Source organism: Thamnophis sirtalis, unplaced genomic scaffold (genome assembly GCF_051295495.1).
Source record: "Thamnophis sirtalis isolate CommonGarterSnake01/CBP01778 unplaced genomic scaffold, rThaSir2_p1.2 scaffold_11, whole genome shotgun sequence".
NCBI lineage: Eukaryota > Metazoa > Chordata > Lepidosauria > Squamata > Natricidae > Thamnophis > Thamnophis sirtalis.
In genome coordinates, this window is record NW_028261391.1 from 35,713,394 (window position 1) to 35,733,960 (window position 20,567).

A 20,567-nucleotide genomic window follows, 5' to 3' on the forward strand; every position below is an offset into this window, starting at 1 on the left:
CATCTTCCTTTCTAAGCAATATATAAAACAGAAAGAATGTTTAAATAATCTCAGTTGACAAAAGTTATAAATGCTAGAGTCTGAGAGCAGAAATGCCATAGTTACCAGTACCCTCTCTAATGTTGTTGTAGCATTATAGTAGTAGTTTAGTAGTAATTTATTGGTCTTGTATGCTGCCCACTCCCGAAGGACTCCAGGCGGCTTACAATAAACAAGGGAAGGGGATAAATAGACAAAACAACAATTTAAAATACACAACATTCATAGTTACCGTGGGGCTGGGTACTTCAAAGCCCCCCCGGCCTGCTGGAGAAGCCAGGACTTAGTGGCTTTGCGGAAGGCCGGGAGAGTAGTAAGGGTCCGGATCTCCACGGGGAGGTCGTTCCAAAGGGCTGGAGCTGCGACAGAGAAGGCTCTCCCCCGGGGAGTCGCCAGCCGACATTGGCTGGCAGATGGAATCCGGAGAAGGCCTAGTCTGTGATGTGATTTAGGCCTAGTCTAATGATGTGACTTAGTGTACTAGTTACATCATTATTGTGCTCTAGAAGGTGTCTTGAGGAGAATGTTGGCAGCCATGACTGGATGATTGAATTTAGTGATTTTTTTTTTTTGCTTTAGTACATATAGTAATTTTTTTTATATATGAATGGACAAAATATATTTTCTCTGTTGATATGATCATTATTTGCAATTTCATTTGAAATGAAACATACGTTATTTTCTTCAGCAAGAAAGTTGGAAGGTGGAGTCTTTGAACTTTCCCATTGATCTTTAAGATAAAATTCATGTAACTAATGTTAAAGAGGTAAAGATGTAGATATCTATGACACCTAAGGAAGTTGACAGTATCTTTCAGAGATGAATCCAGCCACCTGTAAATTATAACTTTCTCCTTGTGGTGATGGTACATGCCTCCAGACAGGGCACAAAGACATGAGCTGGGTCTGTTGCCTGTCTTGAAGGAGGTGATAGTGTATCTCCTCCTCAAAAAGCAATCCTTTGGTCTGAACATCTCAGAAAATAATCAGCAAGTCTCCAGCTTGCCATTTCTTGACAAGGTTGTTAAGAAGGTGATTAGATTTCAGCTACAGAAAATTTTGAATGGCGAGAGCGTGGTACAGAAATGGGTTGTTCTTGTGAATGATTTGCAGCAGAATTGTTTTACCAGATCGTTTTGACTCTGTAAATTGCTTAGAGAGGGCTGTAAAGCACTGGGGAACAGTGTATAAAGTGCTATTGCTATCTTCTTGAATTTGCATCAGCTGCCCAGTAAGGCGATGGCAACTGGCTAAAGAGCGATTCAGGTTATGTATATGCACATTCATTTTATGTATTGGTTGCATTCTTGGTCCTGCACATGGTCACTCAGATTTTCAAAACGGAGATTGGGAAGGAGTTGTATTCAGTCGCTTCAGCCTGACCTTTTACAATTCCTTTCATATATCTTAAAGATTATCCTTCCACTGTATTTTCCATCTATTCTACCTAGTCTATTATACAGTCCTTGCTAAGGAATACCCTCTATTAGGACACATATAGTAGCATAAGAGAACCCAGCATCAAGTATTCTCTATAGCAGGCCGTCTCCCCTGGAATAGTGTGCCACCTGAAGCTTGAATGGCTCTCACAATCATGGCATTATGGAAATTGACAAAAACATGCCACTTTTTGATCTGTCATGATACCACTTGTTAATTTTCTAAATATTTAATTTTGTGTTTTGTTCTTAATTTAAGTTTTGGATTTTTATCTTATTTTTAACACTTAATTTTTAAGAAGGTAGCTGTATTCTTTTGGTTTTTTGGCAGCTAAATACATCTTACAAATCAGTAAATATATACCAGTATGTACATAGTGTTTTATTCTTGATTTTAATTTAGCTTATTCTTCATTGAGAAAGTTTTAAATGACAATGTAAAAATAGTATAAAATTGAGAATGCATTTATCCAGAATTCCACTGGTTTATCTACTTTTTTCTAACCTATTTCTAGTGATGAAGAACTTGCTCAGTATCTCCTGCAGCTTGTGCAGGTCCTGAAATATGAAGCTTTTCTTGACTGTGCCCTCTCCAGATTCCTATTAGAGAAAGCCCTGGCAAACAGAAGGATAGGACAAATGTTGTTTTGGCATTTAAGGTAAGATTTGAAATGACTTGTTATACAAAACACCTGCAGCAAATAAGAAGGGGGCCCTCTACTCATTCCGAGTATTATATTTGGTTATTCTGTTTTATATCATACGTGTATAATTTATGTTTTCACTATACCAATTAAATTAGAATGTTTAAAAGTAGATGACATTTTAAAAATGCTTTAATTGTGGGGGGTTTTCAAACACCCAGAGAGAGAAAATGGTTTATTTTTACCATAGTCAATGGTAAATAAGTGAATTCCAAATAGATATACAATATACAATTCTTGAATACAAGCATATTAATAAGAATCAATTAAAATGCATGTAAATGTAAATGCATAAATATAGTCAGTTGGATAAACCATCTACAGTTGAATGATCAACTTGGGAACTTGGGAAGAAATAGCTAAGAGTTGCTTAAAGAAAGATTGCTGTATTTTATGAAGCAATTTTTTGTGACATTGATCTCATTATAACAGCTGGAGATAAAGGGAATGAAAGTACTTGACCACAAATGATAACAATTCTTGCTGAGTGTCAGCATAAAGCAGGAAGTGAAATATGATGCAGGGTTTCAATGTGATCCCATTTGAGTGGAGACACTGCAGGACTGTTATTCTAGATATCTAGCATGGTGGATAAGTAGAGCAAGTCAAAAATGTTTCTAGGCAAGATTGACAAGTCTATTTATATCTTTGTGTCCTTGGCATATTGCCTAGGGTTGGTGAATGTTCATTCATAGCCCATCTGGGAAATTGTGGCCCATGAAAATCAAAGTGGATAACTACGATTAGAGGAGACAGAATGGCTGTAAGAAAAAGTACCTTAAGTCAGTAAAAAAATATATGAATCCAAGTAGATATTTCAGTTTTAAGTAACTGGCTGCATGGTACACCATTGCATTAAGAATGGAGTACCGTGTTTCCCCGAAAATACGACATGTCCTGAAACTAAGGCCTTGCCATATTTCTCGTGTGGGGAAAAATATAAACATCCCCTGAAAATAAGCCCCCTGGACAACCCCCTCCCCTCCAGCCAGGCAGAGCACTGCTCACCGACCTAGCAGTATCCCGAAGGCACCAAGCTGTGGCAGTTGGGGGGAAAGGCACTCACATTGCTTGGCGCCTTTGGGAATACCGCTAGGTTGGGGAGTGGTGTTTTGCCTGGCCGGAGTGGGAAGTTGCCAGGTGGCTGCTTCCTTGCGAGTGGGCTCCCGAAGAGCCGGGCACAACCTCAGGGGTGAAGCAGCCATGAGGTGACCACACTCACAAGCAGCCGCCCAGCAAACCCCCTCACCAGCTGGGCAGAACACCATTCACTGACCTAGGGGGTGTCCCTAAGGCACCAAGCCACATGGCACTCTGCCCACCCCCCAGCTCCCACAGTTGGCACATTCAGGATACTCTCTAGGTCAGTGCATGGAGCTCTTCCTGGCTGGAGAGGGTAGTTCCGCGACCACCTGTTCCACCCCCAGGTCGCATGCCTCCCAGCCTCACCATGCTCTGGCCCAGCTCTTCCTGCAGGGCCAGGGTGCCACCGCGCCCTGAGCATAACTTCTTCTCCAGCTTCCAAACTCCGGAACTCGGCTTCCGATTCTTCCAGCAGTGGTCGCTCTAGGAGTACACTCTATGGTTGTGGGTTGGCTGCCATAGCAGCCGCTCTAGGACTGTGCTCTATGGTTGTGGGCCAGCTGCCATAGGGCCCACAACCATAGAGCACACTCCTAGAGCAGCCACTGCTGGAAGAATTGGAAGCTGAGTTCCGGAATTTGGAAGCCGGAGAAGTTATGCTCGGAGCACGGCAACGGCATCAGTGCCTTGGCTCTGCAGGAAGAACTGGGCCAGGGTATGGTGAAGCTGGGAGGCATGTGAGCTGGAAGTGGAACAGGCTCTCGCGCAACCCCCCTCTCTAGCCAGGCAGAGCTCCATTCACTGACCTAGGGGGTATCCCGAATGTGCCAAGCTGTGGGAGCTGGGGGGCAGGCAGAGCGCCACATGGCTTTGCGCCATAGGGATACTCCTAGGTCAGTGAATGGAGAAGGGGTTTGCCGGGTGGCTGCTTGTGAGCGTGGTCACCTCATGGCTGCTTCACCCCTGAGGCTGTGCCCGGCTCTTCAGGAGCCTGCTCGCAAGGAAGCAGCCGCCCGGCAACCCCAAAACAATAAGCCCTCCCCTGATAATAAGGCCCAAGCCATATTTTTGGGGTCAAAAGGAAATAAGACCCTGTCTTATTTTCAGGGAAACAGTAGGAAACTTGGAAACTGAAACTTAAAAATTGGCTTTGTATCAAGTGGAAGGGAATGACTTGTAGGGACTCAACTAAACTCTAAAAAGGAGTGGAATGTGAATCTCAGCCAAGAAGAGTTTAAACACTGCAGGTACAAACTGAGCTCCTTTGGAGCCTATCAAATTAATTTTACTCTTTTCATATGTCACATCCCAAAATGAATTCATCAAGGGAGTTTTAAGGGCTTTTGAGAGATGGTGCCCATGAAGGCGGAACTGCTATGAGACAGCAGTGAAAAAATAGTAAAGGTTTAGTCTGCAAGTATCTTGCATTATATAGAAGATTAAATAAATGTTATTTTGATAATAATCGTGTTCTACTTGTATGGTTTTTCCATATATTTATTTTTTTCAAAGTATTTCTTTAGAAGCAGAACCACGTAATTTCTTTAGGTAGTTTCTTTATAGTTTATCAAATATTTATTTAAAGATGTGTATATTTTTCCCTTGTCCCTTTTAATGTTGACACAGTTGTGTTCTTCAGAAGCAACAAGGTAGCTTGGGCTTCTGCTTAAGTCTTGAAATTCAGTGAACTTTTTCTTTACTACTAGAAGACCAGTCTTGGATTTATTTACATTTTATACATTTGTGATAAAATATATCAGAAGATTCTTTTTTGTTCCTCATAAAAATCACAATCATGTGTGTGGTTTCATTCCATACAAGATTGTTTTACATCGTAAGGTCTTATTCATTAATCCTTAGATCCATTTTTTTTGTCCCCCATTGAATCAGCATCTCAAAAAGCATTGATCCAGCTGAGATAATTAAAGAGAAAGGATCCATCAGATTGTTCTTCTAATATTCCTACCTACAGTTAATGAGTAAAAACAGTAATGAACAGGCTTTTAAACTGCAGCATGCCTTCAAAATGCCTTCTTCTCCCTTTTGATTTCTAAAGCTGCAGTTCCAAAAGTCATGCTTCCACTCCTTTTGATACTTCTATAGTCTGGAGCTCTAAAGTTATATTGACTTTCTTGGGGGAATTTGGGGGATTAGATTAACTTCTGCTGCAAAGGGCTTGAGTATTGTCTTTTAATAGGTATATACTTTCCACATGCAAGGGTGTACTTGGCTTTGTATTTGTTTATTTGTAGAGCAGTAACAACATAATTTGGGTTTTAACATCTGCACATTCAACTATCTACCTTCTGATTTCAATATATATTATAAATATGTCTTTAAAATACATGGTTATACATTTATACATATATGTCTTGTAGATCAGAAATGCATATTCCTGCAGTTTCTTTGCAGTTTGGAGTGATATTGGAAGCTTATTGTCGTGGAAGCATCACTCACATGAAAGTTCTTTCCAAACAGGTACTACTTATTTTAAATCCTTCCCCCGAGATTATTTGCACGAAATCAGTATGATGTAAAATGCTTTTATAGGGCAGACATTTTTGAAAAAGCACCTAACAAATTCACAGTAGTTGTCTTATCTGTAGAAATAACCAGTAATTGTTGCTTAACCAGTTGTGAAATGCTGCTGACCATATTCATTGGGAAACTGGCAAAATAATAGTTTTAGAGGGTTTTTTTTTAATCTACTGCAATCAGGTATGAATCTTTACCTCACAAAATAATCACCTACTCCTATAGTATAAGAAAATATCTTAATTATACGTTAACATACTTGAGTAAACCATTAAAAGCTAATAGCTGTTTTAAATATATTCAGTTTAGTCTTTTGTGGACTGTGACATTTTTTGTGCACTTTGGAGGAAGTGCATGTCAGTGCAATCAAAGAAGGGGCAAAAAATTCCCAACTGTGCAAACACGGAAGAAATTGAACCTAGAAAGGCTTCAAAAAGTTCCTGTTTGTCCAGTACAGGTTGAATTTGTTCCCTCATATATTGTTTGCACAGCTCCTACAATTGTAGAAAAGCAGGGATCTTTTGGTTTTCACAGATGGCTGACCTGACAAGTCTCTTGTCATTTCTTTATAATCAAACTCTGGACAGCTTCCATAGCATCCTGCTTGGAATGACTCAGCCTTCTGTAAGAAAGTTTAAGCCTTTAAAACATGCTTTATACTAAAATCCTTTTTTTCCTTACAGAACCTAGGGAAAATACAAAAGTAGATGCTAATTACTAAGCAATATATATTTTCCAAGTATATTAATACTGGTTTAAGCTTCAGATTTGTAAAGAAGCTATTATTGTTCTATTTGTTTTAGTGAGTAAAAGTATCAAACACTGGATATTAATAAATGTCTGACAATTCATGGTCTAAGGTCATATCCATAGCTTCAGCATTATGTTTCTAGAATTCTGAAATGAAGGAGGTAGTAATTTAACAAAATTGAGAGAAAGAACCAAGAAAAATGTTTGTTAGCAGGTCCATATTAATAGTCAATGTTTGTCAAAAGTAAGGTTGGATTCTGTACCTTTCATCCAAGATTTAAGGGCACAAAGACTGGGAAATTGATGGAGAATGTAAACTAATTTACACTGAAACAGACAGACATAAATCTAGTAAAAGAATTGAACTTTTTTTAAATTTTGTTCCTCACAGTCATCTTCACAATTGTTACATTTTAACTATCATGGTTCCCCGAAAATAAGACAGGGTATTATTTTCTTTTGACCCATGAAATAAGCACAGCCTTGTTTTCGGGGAGGTCTTATTATTTTTGAGGTGCAGGAAGCAGCAAGCATAGTCACCTCTTGGTTACTGCTGTGTTGCAATATTTTTTAGGGGAAGCTTATTTTAGCGCATGCGCTCAAAAACCCAATTGGACATTATCTGGGGAGGTCTTATTTTCAGGGAAACAGAGTATGCTTTTTTAACCCTGATAGATATAGAGAACAGACCTGTTTGCATCCTGTAGACGTAAATGTACCAGCATCGAAATTTCTCTTCTGATAATAGCAATACCCTGGTTGCTATGTTATCTGTAAAAAAAAACTGCATTATGGATGATATTAAGGTCATTCTAATCCATTTAGATTAGATGCTCCTTTTTTATTGACCACATGTTAAAAATTCTTCCTACTTCATGATAAAACTATGTTGGTCACCCATTTGGAATCATATTTGGCTATCATTTTCTTTGCTTCTGTTAACAAATGTTGTCAGCTAGCTCTTTAAATGTACATTGTTTTAATATTGTTATATATTTATGCTTTTTTAGTTGCCAATAAAATAAATAGCTATGTGGGGAATTCTCTGTACTTCTGAGAAAGAACATTACTTCAATATTTTGTTAGCTTCTTTTGGTACAATACTATCTCATATTTAAATTAAATTGATAAGAGGAGATGTGAGATAGAAAATTTATAGAAGTTAACATTTAGATACGATTGCCGTAAAGAAACAAACGTTAAATCTCACTTCTGTGGCTCCCTTAAAAGTGGCTCCTTTGTCAAAGGCTAGAATTAGTTTTGGTGCAGCTCAGGGAAAAGTGCTTTTACCATATAGGCATCACCTTGTATTTTATATGGTAAAAATATAAGGGGAAAACAAAATATCCTTGATTTTTTTTGGGGGGGGGGTCTTTAAAAAAAATTCAATATGCTGAGTGTTGAAAAGAGTTTGCATAATACTGTATAGTTACTTAATTTTAGAAATTATTGCCTGTACTTTGGATTATCCATTGACATATGCATACTTCATACATCTTAATAATTTATGATTTGATTAAGCAATATTTGTAAATAAGCCACAGTAGCCAGTACTAAACAAAGCACAAATTACCGTGATATGTGAACCCATTCATTCATTCTAGAAAGTAGCATTTTCAAATATGTATTTCAGGTTGAAGCACTGAATAAGCTGAAGACTTTGAATAGCATAATCAAGCTGAATGCCATGAAACAAAGCAAAGCTAAAGGGAAGGATACAATGCATACCTGTTTAAAGCAAAACGCTTACAAAGAGGCTCTTTCTCATCTCCAGTCCCCTCTAAATCCGTCAGTCTTACTTTCAGAACTTTGGTAAGATGGCCTGCTTTCATTCATCCATGTACACTGTACTATAAGTTGTAGTATTTAAAAAAACAACAGAAGGCTCCAATTATTTAAGTTCTGTGCTCTTTATTGCTTAGTAGACATGGCCATGCATAAGGCAGCATTCCTACATGTGGCTGACATTTTCTTTTTCTCCATCTTAGTCATATAAGCAAATCTCTGTTGTTTTAAGATTAAAATGTCAGTTCTAATCTGGAGTGAAGTTTGGATTACCCGTTAAACTGTTAAATGTTTAGCATTTCCAGAAATAATGGCTTAAATTAATAATTTATTGCTAATTGTATTATCAAAATATGCACAATAATAGCTTAAGTGACAACTTTTTAAACACAAAACTCAGTAAAATTTGGATGAGAGCACTCATCCAAGTATACTGAATTGGTTTTGTACGTGGTAACAATTGCTATAATTGTTTTACACCAGAAATTACAATCAATTTCTCCTGTGTCTGTCTGTCTGTCTGTCTCTGTCTCTCTGTCTCTGTCTGTCTCTCTCTCTGTCTGTCTCTCTCTCTCTCTCTCTCTCTCTTTCTCAGAGAGATTGATTTTCAAAGTAAATATGCATCTCTATTTCAGGTTTTGTATTAGTAGCCACTAATACCAAGTAATGTGCCAGTTTGCCAGTGTAATTGATATTGAAGCAACAGAATGAAAGTTTTGAAAAGCATTTGTCCAAGTTCTAAAACTCCTTTATAGAATAACCTTCCATCAGACTTATTTCTTCCCAATACATTTTTATGGCTCATTAATCTTTTAACTGAACTCACCAAAAATGTTATTACCTTTCTTCTAGTATAGAGAAATGTAAATATATGGACTCAAAAATGAAGCCTTTATGGATAGTATACAGTAACAAAGCATTTGGTGCTGACATGGTGGGAATCATTTTTAAAAATGGAGATGGTAAGTACATAGAAAACTTCATTTTCTGCTGTTGGCATTTTAATTTTAGATTTACTAACATAGTATTTTGAACTTAAAGTTTTAGACTTAAAAAAAAGGTGTAGTGGAACATTGCATTATTTCAGGCAGATTATATTGACATTCTGTGAAATAGTATTTTTTTTACAAATCCAAGTATGTTTTATTGATGTTTGAAAAATTTCCATATTCACATAGTCCTCAACTTATGACCCCAATTGAGCTCTAAATTTCAGTTGCTATTTTCAGCCATTTTGTGTGAGGGGAGGTTGTGCCGTTTTCAAGCATTTTGCGGCTGTTTTGCATGTTCAGTAGTAGTAAATAAATAGAGAGGGAAGTTGTACCTTGTTGAGGCCTTTGATTCAATTTCCTTCCCTATTAATTTACTGCTACTGAACATCCAAAACAGCCCAAAAAAATTGCCTTAAAAAACAGCTGGAAATAAGCTGAAATGGCTGAAAAACAGGCAGGGGCGCGGTCAGCCAGTGGATTGCTGAACTGGGCAGAAGTTTAACAAATGATTCACCTGAACCTGTCCAGACTAGCTGAAGCCCACCTCTGCATGGTCCAGTCAAGGTGCCATCTGGTTGCCTGCTAACTTTACTCCTCCTCACTCCGACTACCTGTGGGAATGTCCTTGGTTCCCAGGAGAAAATATTTTGTTTTGGCTAAAAAAATCACCAGCTATCTCTATTCCCCCCTCCCTATCCCTCAGCTCAAGTGTGGCAACTCTGAAGCCTAAAAAATAGCCTTGGTTAAATCAGCTTCAGGGTTGACAGACTACCTATATATTGCACATTTTTCTATTATTTTACATATCCTATCTATCGATTTTTGTTACAGATCTACGACAAGACATGTTAACTCTTCAGATGTTACGTTTAATGGATTTACTTTGGAAAGAAGCTGGGCTAGAACTTCGGTAAGTGGATTCTTAATGTTGTTTTTTAGATTGTCAGTATTACTATTATTTTTAAATACTACTTATATGAAGACATACAAAATGATTCAAAGTTACCTGAACAACTTCAGATAATTTCTAAAAGAAATACTTCTTTATACTTAGCAAGGAATAGAAGCATATATTACCATTTTTAAAGAACAAATCCTATACAAGTATGCTAGTTTAATATGATAAAAAAAGGATTTTCAACAATACAAAAAAGTTGCATCCTGATTTTAGCTTTATGTAATAAGAAATTAATTGCTGCCCTATAGAGAACAATAAAAATAAACCATTAACCAAGATACATTAGTTTTTAATATAATGTCAGATACAAGAATATTTCATTACCTATCATAGTATAGCCACTTGTCTAAAATGGTATAGGGTCTCCTGGAGGTTGGAGTAGAAGTCCCTTTCAGCTCTATTCTGATTGATTGTCCCTCATTTATGATGGAAAAGACCAGATTTAAATGCTTGTATTCAAATTGTAGCAAATCTTTTGAAATGAACTATTAATATTATAATATTTTATGTGTATCATGAAACCTGAGATATCTATTTTTGCACATAGATTTCTTGAAATAATTTGTTACTGTATTCCACCTTATTTATTAAATCCCAGAATTCTGGAACATCATGAGTGTAACTATCAATCCCAGTCTCCCTCTACAACTTTTCAAATCCTTGCTTAAATCATCAATCTTCACTTTAAAATAAAGCTATTTTTCTCTGAGCATCATACTAAGTCCTGTTGGAATACCACGAATGGCAACAGAATAATTGATATTTTGTGGTGCCATTTTGGTGGTGGAAATATGATGCAGCTCATTGTACTTCGGTTTCCAAGTTGCCATTAAGTAAGTAGGAAAACAAACAAACAAAGAAACATAAATAAATAAGATTAGCAAGGAAAAAGAATAAAATGCCTATTTATTTATGTCTTTACTAATGATATTAAAATAGTACTGATTGCATTATTCATATATCCTTCAGCATGACAACACTGACTCATGCTCATACTTTACCCAGTTTGATTTATAAATGCTACTCTCTAAGTAGCTCCTGTGCTTTCCCTCCTTGGGCCGGTTACTCTCACTCAGCTCAACTCAGCTTTCACTGGGTTGTTGTGAAGAAAATAGGAGGATGTATTAGGTATGCGCATCACCTTGAGTTTCATATATAAGAAAGGCAGAATTAACAACAGTAGTAACAACTTCATACACGATATATTTTTTTCCTTTGTTAATGCTTAATGTATTTATTTAGTCCTTGTTTAAATGGGCAGTTGTGCAACATTTGAAAAGTTACTTTGCTTTTTCTCAACAGTGGATATAAAAGAAACAAAATGGTTTTTTTAATGATAGAAACTATATCTTTAACTCACCAGATGGTAATCTGGAGCTCATCTCTTAAATATTTTAGTTTAACAAACAGAATGAACTTCAGGCATATGGCAATCACACAGATAAGAGCAATATTTATCAACAAGTAACCCAGGAAAGTAATAAGGTATTCATGAGAAAATGTTCTATAATTATGCATCTGATAGCAGAATAAATTAAATACAAAAGATTCATTTAGGAACTATTACTCAGAGAAAATGTGTGGTTATGTGCTCAGAAGTCAGTTACTGATTTACCATCAATTTGGAAACAAAACAAAAATCCCTGATTTTACAAATAAGCACTGTAATTGTTACCAACCTCTTAAGAAGTGTTGGAGGGGGTAGGATTACAATTAATTCCAGCAGAAGACTTTATGCATGTTTTTAAATACACTTTTTATATTAGTGCTAAAAGCTACAAAGGAGATTTAAGCCAATACTGATGCTACTGAACTGCAGAGAGGATGAGAACTTAAAAGATCTTGCAGCTAACTTCATGCTGTAGATTTCCTCAGTGTTTTATTTAAAATCCTCAAATAAGAATTTTCACTTACATTTTAAAATTCTCATTAATTGTACTTTGAATTCAGTTCCAATTGCTAAAGAGTGGAGGTGGGCAGCACAGCATTCATATTCATCAGAATGTTCACCAGACCTCAGTCTTCAAGGAAGACTTTAAATATATGTATTTATTTAAACATTCTTGAAATTGCTCAGAATTTGATGTTCTTATGCAAGATCTTGTGTTAGAAGGTTGCCGGATTTTGGAAATCTGATATGACAATTTCTACTGAAATCTTATGAGATTTCAAAGAGAAGGTTGCCAACCCTTGCCATAGATAAGCAGAATATAATTTGATTAAAAATATAGTTTATGTTGAAAAAAAGATTATGTGAAGAACCTTGTCTAGGAATCTATAAGAAGTACTTATCTGGCTACTCCACTCAGACAAATAAGATCCAAACCCTATATTTATTAGGATCAACAAAACATTACTAAAAGTTACATGAATGAGCTTCCTAGAACTTTTCATCAGCCTGGCCCTAGGTAGACAATAGATTGAGAAGAAACAGAAGCACTAAAAATGTGGCCAAATATTTAATTAGTAACTGCAAATGACCTCTATGTAAATGTATTTTTCTGGAAATCTCATGCATTCTTTCTTTTTTAAAAATTTCATTTGGCTAACATTCAGTTGTAGTACTTAGAAATAAATAAGGGAGATAGCACCATCTGTTGTTAGAGTTTTAGAAATTCAGAACAATGCTTTCCTCTTTCCCTTTTTTAATTAAATACTGATTTTGGACAACATATTGATTTAAACTCTCTTTGTAGAAAATAAAATCAGATAAAAATAACTTAGATAAATAAAAATATTCTGTCTTAATTATAAACTCATATTTTTTTCCAGATTGTTGCCTTATGGCTGTTTAGCAACTGGAGATTATTCTGGTTTAATTGAGGTGGTTTCGGCTTCTGAAACAATTGCAGACATTCAACTCAACAGCAGTAATGTTGCAGCAGCTGCTGCATTCAACAAAGATGCTCTGTTAAATTGGCTTAAAGAATACAATACTGGGTATGTAGAAAATGCTTAATTACATTACTCCTGTGTTTTAGCAATCTTTCAGTTTTCTGATAGATTAATGACGTTTGAGAAATTCACTACTAAAGGAGTTGTGACAAACTAGTTGGTCTTCAGTGGTGCCTCTGCCCAGAGACTTAAACAACACATCTCTTGTAATTTGCAATCACTCTTTCTACCTTTCCATTTGTTGTAGGGGGACAGAATGTTGTTAAACTGTCTTATTGTCAGGCATTGATACAGTTTTCACAAATACATTAAGATGTTGCACAGTACTCCATAAGCAAATACATGTATTTTTTCATGTAATATTCTCTACACCTATAGAATGTGTGTGTGTGAGAGAGAGAGAGAGACGGGGGTGGGGGGAGATAATAAATTGATTGTAATTTCTAGTGTAAAACAATTCTACCAGCTGTTACCACATACAAAACCAATTCAGTATACTTTATAAAAATTACTAAATATTTAGTGATATTTTAAAAATAGGCTGGAAGGAAAAGTTCATATCATTACAAATTATATTCCAGAATATTATAGAAAATTATATTACAATATTCCTGCCAAATGTGAAAGAAGAAAAATCCAACTTGATTATTGCATTTCCAACTATTGTTTTCGTGAAAAAATTTGCTACAGCCATATCATTTTTATCATTCTCACCACCTTTGTGATTTCCTATAATGTTAGCATTTTTTAAATTTAAAGTGTTCCTTTCAATTGCATTCTTTGATATACAGGTAATCCTTGCTTAATGTCCATTTATTCAGTGAGCATTCAAAGTTACAGCAGCACTAAATGAAGGGACTTACCCCTGTTCCTCAAAGTTCTGGCTGTGAAAGCTTCTCTCACAATCACATGAACAAAATTTGGGCCCACCTGCATTTTGGTTGTCCACCTATCCACTGCCACTAACTGCTCCCACTGCCAGGCCTTCTCTGTCATCGCACCATGCACCACTGCTGCCCTACCCAGAACCATCTTTTGCAGCTAGAATCTTATCTCATACTCAGTGTGATTTTTTTTAATGTGTGAACTTCATTGCAGTGCTCTGTGGTGTTCTTGTAGTAAAGCAGATCTGTAGGCAGTTCAGATGATACAAGTTTTAGGTTTTAAAAATGCATATTATTTCTTGCTTGCAGCTTACAGTGTCTTGTAGAGGCAACAATCATTGTTGTGTCAAATAACAATAAAGAACATAGATCTTAAATCACTTTATTAATAGTTACATGATGTGAAGATGTAATTATTGGGGAAATGGCTATAGTATGTTGTGAATTAGCGGGAAGTAATTCCAAAAGTTCCTTTTGCATTTGCCATTCCATTTTGCAAGATGTTTTCTTGATAATGTGCTTGGAGTTGTTGTGATAGAAAAACTGAATGAGTCTCAGCTCTGTAATTTAAGCAGCTCTTAAAGTATATATGTAGTATAAAATTATAAATGCCTAGTTCAAGTCTGTTTATAAAACCCATTGTCTTCTTAATTTAGAGAAGATTTGGATCAAGCTATTGAGGCATTCACTTTATCTTGTGCTGGCTACTGTGTAGCTACTTATGTCCTGGGTATTGGAGACCGACACAGTGACAATATCATGGTCAGAAAGAATGGTCAGGTAAGAGTCAAAATATTAATGGGAACATGTTTGTTTGGAATGTTCCAGTAGAGACATTCACTTCCAGCTCAGAATGATGATTGCTATGCGGCTTTCTGGCATGCAGTGATCCTAACAGTGATTTTGTCGGGGAAAAAGTTTTTTCACAGTATATTGTTAAGTTCATCATTCCAATAAAATCATTCTATAAATATTTCATTTTCTAACAAATACAACATTTCCACATAATAGGAAAATAAGGCCATGACTTTAAAATATTTTTAAATAGGCTTTTGAGTAAGTTCATGCTTTGCACATCTTCTTTGATACGTGACAATAACTTCAACCTTGGATATGTGTGAAGTATTGTGTATTGATTTAATAAAAGAATCATTATAGTGCTCAATAACTCAAAGAGTTATCTGCTCAAGCCTTTTTTCTCCTCTTGGCTTCCTTGCACTAAATGCCATTCACAAGATGTCTTCCTTATGCAGCAATTTTCTCTCTGCGAGTAAGCAGCTAGCACCTGTTTTGATTTACCCCCATCCTACTTGGCAAACATTAAATTGTTGTTCAATTCAATAAGGATGGTAGTAACTCAAAATTTTTAATGGGATTATATATTTTTCAGGCAGTTATAAAGTAGCAAATTAACCGTTGCCAAACATATAGCTGAAAATACTTGCCTAAATATAAATTCTTTCCTGAATGAATACTTCTAAGCTCTGAATTGACATTAAGGACTGAAGATTAAATATTTCTCTACACCAGAAGCTCACCTTGTTCCCAATACTCTTTTACCTTTCCATCAACTGACCCAATAGCCACTGCATTTCTTCTAGTCACATCTTCCTCTCCCTTCCAAAGAGAAATAAGTTAATCATTTAGGTGGTTTAATTGAAAAGATGCAAATTGTTAATTGAGAACTTGCAATTATTCATTGTAATTGAAGAGATGCAGTTTTAATTCATTGCAGAAGAATTTATAAATAAAATAATAGTGTTTTATTATGATTAATATGAATATTTCCCCATAAATAATGACTTATTATGTTTCCCAGCTGTTTCATATAGATTTTGGTCATATTCTTGGAAACTTCAAATCCAAATTTGGAATTAAAAGAGAACGAGTCCCTTTCATCCTTACATATGATTTTATTCATGTCATCCAGCAAGGAAAAACTGGAAACACGGAAAAATTTGGTCGGTAAGTCTAAGCGTGTTAGAATAATGTAGTTCTGGTTTAGTCTTAGATCCATATGTGACAGAATCAAATTGATGCTATACGAAACCTTGGTTGGTGGGAGATGGGAGATTAAGCAGGGTTAGACCTGGTTAATGTATAGGAAAGCTCCATACTGTCGGATAGGAGTGGAACATTAAAAGAAAAATCTAAGAAAGCAATAACAACCCTTTTGTAGCCAACAACAACCCAAAAATGGAACATATTATCCATGTAAATGGACATATTCAGGTTGTTAATGTCTAGCTTTGTATATGAAAGAGGGCAACTAATATGATAGACATTATAAGAAAAGTAGTCTTTTTATAAGCATTCTTCTGTACATCAGATCATCAGAACCACTATTGATTTTTAAAGGAATTCTTGGAGTGAGTGTGTGTGTGTGTATGGACACACATGTGCACACATGCAGTCTATTATTTTTACATATAAAATATTTTTTGCTGATCACAAAGTCATATATTTGAATTATTTTGAAATAAATAAGGTCTCCTTTTTTTAACAAGAATGAAAATGATTTTTTTCTACTTGTTAGAAAACATGCAAAAGTATTATCATGAATGTCTTAAGAACATAAATGAAAGTTGTTCTTGGAACTCTAAATGTAATAATTGGAAAACCACTTTTTCAAACAATGTCCATTATTCAGTTGGGGGAATAATGTCTTTAAATTTATATAGAATAATCAATAAACAGTAGTAATACTGTGAAATGTTATTCTTTCTCTTGGAGTATAGTCAGAAAAAAATTGTTTCCAATAACTGATATCCAGGATTGCATGAATTCATTCTTAACATCAGATATGAATGCAATCATATTTCTGATCACTCTAATTTGGATTATAATACACAGTTTCATTCTGTCAAATAACTGGAGTTGCCATGCTCTTAAATATGCTGTTGCTAAGTAGGAAGTAGAGTAAACTATTTGCAAATAAGTACTTTTCCGAATGAATAAGCTGTACGTCTTTTTTTTTCAAAGAGTTGCAAAATAAGAAGCAGTGATGATGTAAGCATCAACTATCAGTGATGAATTCATTTTGTTAATAAATGTCTTAAACCAGACCCTCCAGTGCAGTCTGTCTATTTTTATTGCCCTGATTTACAGTGTCTGTTTTTTAATGCTAATGTTAAGGTTCCGCCAATGCTGTGAAGAAGCATACTTGATCCTGCGAAGACATGGCAACCTATTTATCACTTTATTTGCACTGATGTTAACAGCTGGGCTTCCAGAGCTAACCTCTGTTAAAGACATCCAATATCTAAAGGTACATCTCTAATAATTTAGGGATATGGAGAAAACATGTTCAACTCCTTCCTTGTTGGCAAAACTCATTTCTTAATTTTTAGTCAGATCTTATGCTCTCCAAGAAAACTTGATATAGATTAAATAAACAATTAAAAGCGTAGACAGATAGTATTGTATATTTTTTCTAAATTTTGTCAAAGCTTTCTCAGAGTAATTATCTAATATATATAAATATATATTACTATTTCTCATACAAGATGAACATATGCATCTACCTAGATAGCAGTATTAATTTCAACTATTGTAGTAGCATCTTCCTAAAATCTCAGGCAGAGACCTTGAACAGCTCTGCCACAATATCCACCTCAACTCCCTAACCCAGGGATCTCCAAAGTTGGCTACTTTAAGACTTGTGGACCTCAACTCTCAGAATACCGCAGCCAACATGGCTGGCTGAGGCATTCTGGGAGTTGAAGTCCACAAGTGGCCAACTTTGGAGACCCCTTGCCCTAAACTAACCCAAGATACTGTATTATTGAAAGGCTGTTCCCCTCATGCCTTTTCATTGATCATGATGGCCAGACCAGACAGGAGTTCAGCAGTATTTGGAAGACATCATGTTGCCCATTCTTTCTCTTTAGAGACTCTTTAACTTATTTCTTGGACAATGTGTGTGATAACATAAAATTTATGCACTTTTCTAATAGCTTCCACTGAGAAAATACGCAAGGATACATAAATGTTTGTTTGTTTACCCATGTTTGTTTGACTCCTGAATAATTCTTTAATAAACAGGGCAAAAATAATTTTCCAAAAAGTGAACATCACTTTTATCATTTTTATGTAAAGAATGGTGCAGTAAATATGTTTTCTAGCTTAAATCACATTTTAGAAAGGACTCTATACCTGGAACTTTTCAGATTCTTTTTTTACTGAACTGATTCTTTCATGAAGGAATATTTTATTGTTAATTTTGGTTTATAAATAAATATGCAATTGATATTTACTCAGCATCTGCAAACTTTCAGCTTTATTTATTTATTGTTTGTTGTATAGTAACATAAATTCCTTTCACCTAAAAGTAAAAAATGCTAGCACTATATCATATTTTTGTTGAGTTCTGCAAACCCATAGGAATTAAATGCAGAATAATAAATCTTGTCAACAGTTTGCAAAATAATCTGAAAATATAGTGCACACAAGACAAATAACCATGTTTTTGTTACTGTTCTTAGGACTCTCTTGCCTTAGGAAAAAATGATGATGAGGCATTAAAACAGTTTAAGCAGAAATTTGATGAAGCACTCAGAGAAAGTTGGACTACAAAAGTGAACTGGATGGCGCACACAGTTCGGAAGGATTACAGATCCTAAATGGTGGATGAATTTGCACTAACCTTAAAAGTTATCCTGACAATAAAGCATTAAAGGAGAACAAAAACCCTAACTATTTTAAAAGACACCCAAGAAAATTACCTAAAGATTCCTGATTGTTTGGCACTCTGCTTTGGGAATGTTTCAACAAGATTTTGCAGAGTCAGTAATCGCTTCTGCTTACTTTGCACACTGAAAGTGACTACTAAAGTTTTATATTGTTTTGATACAGTGTAAATATTTGGGATTTTTATTGCTTAGACTCAAACTCTGATTAGATAGAGATTTTTTTTGAAGAACTGGTACTAAACTTCACTAGAGGTTTTTACGCCTTTAATTTTGCTTCAAGTGAACTTTAAATGCATCAATATATTTTTACTGGCATAAACATACATTCTACATACAGCATTATAATATTGCACAACTAATAGCTGCTTATTGGTTTCTACTGCTGCCAGAAAAGAGAACTCTATACTGTACTTAAAAATGGGAAAATGTAAACAGATTATGCCTTTTATTATATATGTTGTATAATGTGTTCAGTGTAATGTTTTAAATTTTATGTGGAGGAATTATATTTAAAAGATTTTTCAGCTCTTGGAAAATTCTACAAAATGGACTGCTGAATCTCTTTTTAAAAAATCCATAGCATCTGAAATGTTGGATAATGTCAATAAAAAGGAGTTAGCCTTTCAGTTTTCCAGTAATATCTGGAACAGACAGATTGTCCACTCCCGTGTAATATATGTAAGCATAAAAACAGGAATAAATATAAAACAAAATCTCCTTACAATGTTTATATATATGTCCCAAAATCTGTGTTTGTTAAAACCTAGAGGTTTGAAGAAAAGTTCCATTTTTAAAAGGAATCTCAAAATGAAGACAAATCCACTATGCTATACTCAGTGACAAAACATTAAAAAGGAAAAAACAGATGAATTAAAACAAACAATTATATGAATGATTCTGATTCTTTTGCACCTTGTTTGGGAATGCTTCAGCAAGTTTTTGTAAAATTAGTATTCTAATTCTGATTAGAATTCTGATTATAATTATTATAACTGTCTGATTCTGCATGTTGTAATATTCTTTGTGATAAAAGTATTTTCCCAGGATGTTTGTATTCAGCCTTAAAATGACTGTGATTGAAAAACTGGACATACTTTAATTTATGAAACGAGGTACCATGTTTTAAGGCAGCATGCCCTAACCTTTTGGGCACTAGGGACCGGTTCTGTGGAGATACGTTTTTACACAGACCAGAGGGGGGCGTGATTTCATGTGCTGCCTACATCCTGTGGATGAGACATCACTTGTTTGCGCAGCCCAGTTTCTGCCATGTAACGGATTGGTGCCAGTCCATGGACTGGAGGTTGGGGACCCGTGCTTTAAGGTGCTTAAAAGAACAGTTCAAATTAAAAGTGCAATAGAATATTTTTGGTTTAAAGATATAACATGAAATATTTGAAAAAATGGCAAAATGTATTTGTAATGGGCTTTTGCTTGCCAAAGAACCTAATAGCTGTTAATTTCTGTCGTGGGTGAGTGAACATATAATCAAAACAGTGATTTTTAAATAGAATTGCATAAAGACTATTATATTTTGTCAAAGACTTGTTTCATTAAACATTGTGAATAATGAATGTAGTTCTTGTTTAAAATCTTGTTAAAATGTTTGGTCAAATACTGATAATACAAGTGTGTAGCTAAATTACAAAATACATTGTATTAACAAGCTTTCATTATGAAGTAATTGTTACAGAATATCCCCATTCATTTTCATTATTGAAAGGTCAATTTTTAGCTTTCATTTTCAGTTCATTGCTTTAAATGATCTTATTACTATTAATTTTAAAATACATATTTTGCTACTGATGACAAT

General features: G+C 35.2%; 1 protein-coding gene across 5 annotated transcripts in view; it reads left to right on the plus strand.

The window, feature by feature from the left end:
• The window catches only part of PIK3CB (phosphatidylinositol-4,5-bisphosphate 3-kinase catalytic subunit beta), a 76,045-nt gene extending 55,713 nt beyond the window's left edge, over positions 1 to 20,332 (plus strand). For all 5 annotated transcript variants that reach the window (XM_087725505.1, XM_087725504.1, XM_087725507.1 and 2 more), the window contains 10 exons: positions 1,993 to 2,136; positions 5,643 to 5,742; positions 8,183 to 8,361; positions 9,187 to 9,296; positions 10,158 to 10,236; positions 13,057 to 13,224; positions 14,720 to 14,843; positions 15,883 to 16,028; positions 17,199 to 17,331; positions 18,548 to 20,332. In XM_087725505.1, coding sequence (XP_087581631.1) covers positions 1,993 to 2,136; positions 5,643 to 5,742; positions 8,183 to 8,361; positions 9,187 to 9,296; positions 10,158 to 10,236; positions 13,057 to 13,224; positions 14,720 to 14,843; positions 15,883 to 16,028; positions 17,199 to 17,331; positions 18,548 to 18,685 — 1,321 coding nt within the window. In that variant the 3' untranslated portion in view covers positions 18,686 to 20,332. The remainder of the gene's footprint in view (positions 1 to 1,992; positions 2,137 to 5,642; positions 5,743 to 8,182; positions 8,362 to 9,186; positions 9,297 to 10,157; positions 10,237 to 13,056; positions 13,225 to 14,719; positions 14,844 to 15,882; positions 16,029 to 17,198; positions 17,332 to 18,547) is intronic.
• The last annotated feature ends 235 nt before the right edge of the window (positions 20,333 to 20,567 follow it).